Source organism: Sinocyclocheilus grahami, unplaced genomic scaffold (assembly GCF_001515645.1).
Source record: "Sinocyclocheilus grahami isolate Dianchi unplaced genomic scaffold, SAMN03320097.WGS_v1.1 scaffold760.1, whole genome shotgun sequence".
Taxonomy (NCBI): domain Eukaryota; kingdom Metazoa; phylum Chordata; class Actinopteri; order Cypriniformes; family Cyprinidae; genus Sinocyclocheilus; species Sinocyclocheilus grahami.
The window spans coordinates 147,265-153,789 of NW_015505939.1; the positions used below are offsets into that span (position 1 = coordinate 147,265).

Below are 6,525 nucleotides of genomic sequence, written 5' to 3' on the forward strand. Positions count from 1 at the left end.
AGGGTCTTGGCAATCTTCTTATAGCCTACGCCATCTTTATGTAGAGCAACAATTATTTTTTTCAGATCCTCAGAGAGTTCTTTGCCATGAGGTGCCATGTTGAACTTCCAGTGACCAGTATGAGAGAGTGAGAGCGATAACACAAAATTTAACACACCTGCTCCCCATTCACACCTGAGACCTTGTAACACTAATGAGTCACAATGACACCGGGGAGAGAAAATGGCTAATTGGGCCCAATTTGGACATTTTCACTTAGGGGTGTACTCACTTTTGTGGCCAGCGGTTTAGACATTAATGGCTGTGTGTTGAGTTATTTTGAGGGAACAGCAAATTTATACTGTTATACAAGCTGTACACTCACTACTTTACATTGTAGCAAAGTGTCATTTCTTCAGTGTTGTCACATGAAAATATATAATAAAATATTTACAAAAATGTGAGGGTGTACTCACTTCTGTGAGATACTGAACATCATAATTGACTTTATCTCATAATTATAACTTGATGTCTCATAATTTAAAATTTTTATGACATAACTATGATGTTTTATCTCATAGATATGACTTAGTATCTCATAGTTTGTCAAAGTTATGATTTACCTCAGCACTTTTTTTTTTTTTTTGCAGAAATGGTCTTCCATAAAAGACAAACGCACACACAGCTGATCTTTAAACTGTTATGATTGCTCAGTAGATGTTTGCACTGAATTGTTATCATAGTCCACCCATTGAAATCATATATTATTATTTGTTTAAACTCATCCAAAGCTGTAGGACATAGTGTGCATGACAAACCCACAGCTAGTTTCCGGAAGCTGCCAAACCACAGACACTCAAACTACGTTCCTGCAGCTCAACTGGTAGAACAGGGCGCTTGCAACACCAGGCTGTGGGTTTGGATCCCAGAGAAAGCCACTGGGGACGGGAGCTGTCTGTCAGAGGAGTGATTGTGATCTGCCTGTCTCTTAGGTGGTGTATCTGGTCCTGGCGTACGCCACCGTCAGCCTCATCTTCTTCCGCTTCAGGAACTCGTACGACTCTGAGAGCGACTCGTTCCGCGTGGAGTTCCTGCTGGTGCCGGTGGCCGGTCTGTCGTTCCTGGAGAACTACGCCTTCACACCGCTGGAGGTCAGAGCTCAACATGCAGCGCTTTGGATGTTAAGATGAAACACTGTCATAACAGATCTCTGTGCTTGTGTAGATACTGTGGACGTTCTCCATCTATCTGGAGTCGGTGGCCATCCTGCCACAGCTCTTCATGATCACGAAGACGGGCGAGGCTGAGTCCATCACCACACACTACCTGTTCTTCCTGGGCCTGTACCGTGTGCTGTACCTCGCTAACTGGGTGTGGCGCTATCACGTGGAGGGATTCTTCGACCAGATCGCCGTGGTGTCCGGTGTCGTCCAGACCATCTTCTACTGCGATTTCTTCTATCTGTACTTCACCAGAGGTCAGCAGACATCTCACAACTCATCATCTTAGCTCTGTTTTCATGAAATGATCAGAAGATGAATTAGAAGATGATTTATTGATTGATTGTTATTTCTTTGTATTTCGTTTTATCTATCTATCTATCTGTCTGTCAATGCATCCGTCTGTCTGTCTGTCTATCTATTGTCCATCTGTCTATCCGTCCCTTCATCTGTCTGTCTATTTATCATTCTATCTATCTATCTATCTATCTATCTATCTATCTATCTATCTATCAATGTATCCATCTGTCTATCTGTTGTCCATCTGTCTATCTATCTATCTATCTATCTATCTATCTATCAATGTATCCATCTGTCTATATGTTGTCCATCTGTCTGTCTATTTATCATTCTGTCCGTCTGTCCATCTATCTGTCTATTCTTTTATCTGTCTGTCCATCTACTTGTCCAACTGTCCCTCCATCTGTCTGTCCATCTATCCATCCTATTCTTCTATCCGTCTGCCTGTCCATCCATCCTTCTGTCTGTCTATCCATCTGTCTGTTTGTCCATCTATCTATCTGTCCTATTCGTCTATCCGTCTGTCTGTCTATCCATCTGTCTGTCTGTTTGTCCATCTATCTATCTGTCCTATTCGTCTATCCATCTGTCTGTCTGTCCATCTATCTATCTGTCCTATTCGTCTATCCATCCATCTGTCTGTTTGTCCATCTATCTATCTGTCCTATTCGTCTATCCGTCTGTCTTTCTATCCGTCTGTCTGTCTGTCCATCTATCTATCTGTCCTATTCGTCTATCCATCTGTCTATCTGTCCTATTTGTCTATCCATCTGTCTGTCTGTCCATCTATCTATCTGTGCTATTCGTCTATCCATCTGTCTGTCTGTCCATCTATCTATCTGTCCTATTCGTCTATCCATCTGTCTGTCCATCTATCTATCTGTCCTATTCGTCTATCCGTCTATCTGTCTGTTTGTCCATCTATCTATCTGTCCTATTCGTCTATCCGTCTGTCTGTCTATCCGTCTGTCTGTTTGTCCATCTATCTGTCCTATTCGTCTATCCATCTGTCTGTCGGTCCATCTATCTATCTGTCCTATTCGTCTATCCATCTGTCTGTCGGTCCATCTATCTATCTGTCCTATTCGTCTATCCGTCGGTCTGTTCATCTGTCTATCGATCTATCAATTGATGCGTCTGTCTGTCTATCCATCCAACCTTCTATCTATCTATCTATCTATCTATCTGCAGTGCTGAGAGGAAGTGGAAAGATGAGTTTGCCAATGCCGGTGTGAGTTATTGGATCAGGCCCCGCCCTCTATTAGGCCACACCCAGTCGTGACATCATCACTGGCCGCCGCTGTAGTTCTTGTGTTTGAGCTGCATGTGTGGCTGGTGTAATCGTGCCTTACAGTGATCAGATCTGCTGGACGTGTCTCGTCTTTGATGCCTTAATGTGTTTCTGTTCATAAAGACAAAGTGTTGAGGATGTGTGTGTGTGTGTGAGAAACACTCCACATTCTGTATTTCTTTTCTTGTTTATTCTAATTTTTTTTCTTTCTGTAGTACATTAGTTTTTTTTTCTGTAGGGTGACCATAACGTGCCATTTTTCCCGGACAGAGAGCAGACACTGTCACACACTGATCGGTCTGCGCAGCACCTCTTCCAGTCGAACACCCTTACGTGTTTTTGCATCGCTTTGACCGTTCTCTGTAGCGCCCACCTTCTCACGTGCCACGATTGGTCGATCATGTACAATGCCTGCATGTTATTGGTCAAACTACTTTTCGATCATTACCTTCAGCAAGTAAGAAAACAGGAAAACCTGGATATTTTAGGCAACATATAAATCCTGGCCAGGACTTGTCTAGGAAAAATGGCAAGCATGGTCACCCTAGTTTATGACCAACTATAAATTGTTTTTCATTCTGTAAAGGGACGTTTGATTGGGATCTTTGAGTGTTTTTGTGCCAATGTACCCGTGAAGAACATGAATGTTTGTATAAACCACATTTCAGTCTGAGAGTGACATATAACAGATGTCTGGCAATAGCATAATGATTTTTTTAATGAAGATGGGCAGTTTATCTGCCCTGGTTTTTATAAAGCATGCCAATAAAGAGTTTCTGTCTCTGCAGAGCAAACGCTTGTGTTCTTGAGAGCGAATGAGTGCAGAAACACACTCCAGTCCATCTGCGTGTCACAGCTCTTTATTTCCTCATTCTTTAATTCATCAAGTGAATCAGACATTCATGATCATTAAACAGACGTTATCATTCAAGCTGCCATAAATCAAAATAAAAAAATATTTTGTGTTTTTAGCACAATTAAAATAATTTCCATTCTCATCCTGTCTAAACATAAAATCAGCATAAATTAAGTACAACTAAATATGTACATATATGTATAGTTATACTGTGTGTGTATATAATCATAATTAAATATATATACTTTTAAATACAATTTTAAATATGCATTTTAGTATGTTTCGAAAGTGCTTTATTACATACATCACAAAATAATATTAATGGTCTTAAAATAGAAAATTTTGGTGGAATTGTCCCGGACATTTTGTGAGATTATTATTTATTTAAAAAATATATATATATTGGGGGGATTCATGCATTATCTCGTAGTGCAGATGATTTATCACACCTACAGGAAGTGATGATGAAGATGTTGTGTATTTTTATCTGCTTATATTGTATTGCTAAAGGTGAAGTGTGTGTGTGTTAGCGCAGGAGCATCTTCTTCTGTTTGTACAGTACTTTGGCTCCCTCTCTCACGGCTCCGCCCATCACTTTAGCTGCGGATGTGATTGACAGCGGCGTGGAGGCGATGGCCGCCACCCTCTGCACGGCTTTGACCTTCTTCCCTTTGCCCTTCCCTTTCTCCATCACGCCGGACGCTTCCACCGCACCACGGCCCATGGCCGTCAGCAGCTCGTACCAGAACAGACGCTCCGCCCTCTTCCTCGCCTCCTCATCCTCCTCCTGATCATCTCCCAGAATCTTCTGCTGCATGTGGCGTACGGCGGAGTCAGCCTGCAGCAGCATGTCGGCGGTGTAATGCGCTCCTGCGTTACGCTCCATCAGCAGATCGACCTTCTGCAGCAGCTCGGTGACCTGTGACCTCTCCTCGAGACCTTTAGTCAAGTCACATTTATTTTTGTAGTGCTCCTGACAATACACACTGTTTCTAAGCAGCTTCTTGTTAATTAATATTTTAATATCTTCTTACTTTATAGTCGCATTTATCAGATTATGGCTGCATGATAAAATAGTTACACTTTGCTTCGATACAATAAATCATGGAGTGGAGATTTTCTTATATATCGCAATTCTGAGTTTATATTTCACAATTCTGTTTCACAAATCTGAGTTTATAGCTCGCAATTCCGAATTATCTCGCAATTCGGAATTATTTTGCAGTTCTGAATTATTTAGCAATTCTGAATAATCTCGCAATTCTGAATTATTTAGCAGTTCTGAATTATTTAGCAATTTTGAATTATTTCGCAATTTTGAGTTTGTCTCAAAATTCTGTTTATATGTTGCATTTCTGAGTTGTTTTTATAAAATTGCAAGTTTATATCGCAAATCTAAATTTCACAATTCTGCCTCGCAAATCTGAGTTTATATCTCGCAATTCTGAATTGTATCGCAATTCTGAGTTTATATGTCACAATTCAGTTTGTCTTGCAAATCTGAGTTACCATCTCGCAATTCTGAGTTTGTCTCGCAATTCTGTTTATATCTTGCATTTCTGAGTTGTTTTTTTTCAATTGCAAGTTTATATAGCGCAATTCAGAGTGTATACCTCCTGTCTCCGGAGGTACCTTCTTCTGATCGAGTTTTGAAGGCAGCATAGATGTATCCTTCGCTGCCTTTGATATCCCACAATCCTGTGCGTTCCATTCTGTGACGGTTTAGCTAAAAAATAAAGATGGTGTCTTAAAGTTGCGTTTGGTGGTCAGTTTGTGTAAATGTATATTTCTGACTAACTTTCTGCACTTTTGATGTTATTTCTAGCGAGAAATCCGTATTATAGTAATTAAGTATTTGTTTAGTTATTATCAAAACTCGTTCTATTTTGTTGTAGATCATTAAACTGTTACGCTGCCTCAGAAGCCTGTCCGAAATCAGTTTCAGGAGGTGCCTTGTGCAAAAACGCTGCTTGCAAAGTCATTGCCTCATACGGCAGCGAGGCAGCTGCCTAAGTTTTCGGATGCAGCCAAAATGTTGCAATTGCAATTATCATAATTAATTCAATATGTGGCGGTACCTTTAGTGTTGTCAAACACGTGATAACCGCCTGCGCAGCTGCACGCAAACTCCCATAATTCCTCGCTCTCCTTCAGGAAGTCGCCCGCGGGCTTCGCTCCGAGCGCGTCGCCGCACGTGATCAGGACGACGGTGAAACCGAGCGCCTGCGGTCCGAACGCGGCACTAATCCAGTCCAGAGCGGCGCTGCTCTCGCGCGTAACGCGTCCGGCCCGCAGCACCAGCAGGAACGCGTGCGGTCCGGGCGCGCTCAGCTCCACGCAGCGGCTCAGCTCCGCGCGCACCTCATCCGGGCTCAGGCAGGTGTGGAAGAACCCCGGGGTGTCAATCACACGCAGGCTCCGCCCATCCGCCACGCCCTCTGAACGCTGGCAGCTTTTGGTGACGGACACGGGCGACACGTCCGTCCAGAACGCGGAGCGACCCAGGATCGTGTTTCCAGATGAACTCCGGCCTGAACCCGTCTGACCCAAGAGAACCATCCGGACCTCAGCGGAACCGCCTAGACGACAGACACGACACCTGATTGTATTATAAGTTTATATAAAACGTTTTTATTCAAGAGTGTTTTCATGAATATTCTGCAGGTCTCCATAGAACTAAAGCTGATAAAGTAATTAATATGAATAAAAATGCAATAAAAAGTACTATTATTAAATGTATAGTCATTCAAAGTCAAATAAATACATATAAATACATATAACAAATTCATATAAATAAAAAAAAAATACATATAAAAATGGGTCAATCAATCAATCAATAGAAATAAATAAAACTTAAAAAGGCATGATATATATATATA

General features: G+C 41.7%; 2 protein-coding genes across 2 annotated transcripts in view; one reads left to right on the forward strand and one right to left on the reverse strand.

Annotated features, from left to right (window-relative positions):
- LOC107561209 (ER lumen protein-retaining receptor 3) overlaps positions 1 to 2,925 on the forward strand; it is an 8,209-nt gene extending 5,284 nt beyond the window's left edge. The window contains exon 6 of the mRNA XM_016245587.1: positions 2,691 to 2,925. Within this exon, the coding sequence (XP_016101073.1) occupies positions 2,691 to 2,734 (44 nt within the window). The 3' untranslated portion in view covers positions 2,735 to 2,925. The remainder of the gene's footprint in view (positions 1 to 2,690) is intronic.
- A 1,071-nt stretch (positions 2,926 to 3,996) lies between these two features.
- LOC107561208 (GTPase IMAP family member 4-like) overlaps positions 3,997 to 6,525 on the reverse strand; it is a 5,906-nt gene continuing 3,377 nt past the window's right edge. The window contains exons 2-3 of the mRNA XM_016245586.1: positions 5,725 to 6,225; positions 3,997 to 4,585 (exon numbers count right to left, since the gene is read on the reverse strand). Coding sequence (XP_016101072.1) covers positions 4,173 to 4,585; positions 5,725 to 6,225 — 914 coding nt within the window. The 3' untranslated portion in view covers positions 3,997 to 4,172. The remainder of the gene's footprint in view (positions 4,586 to 5,724; positions 6,226 to 6,525) is intronic.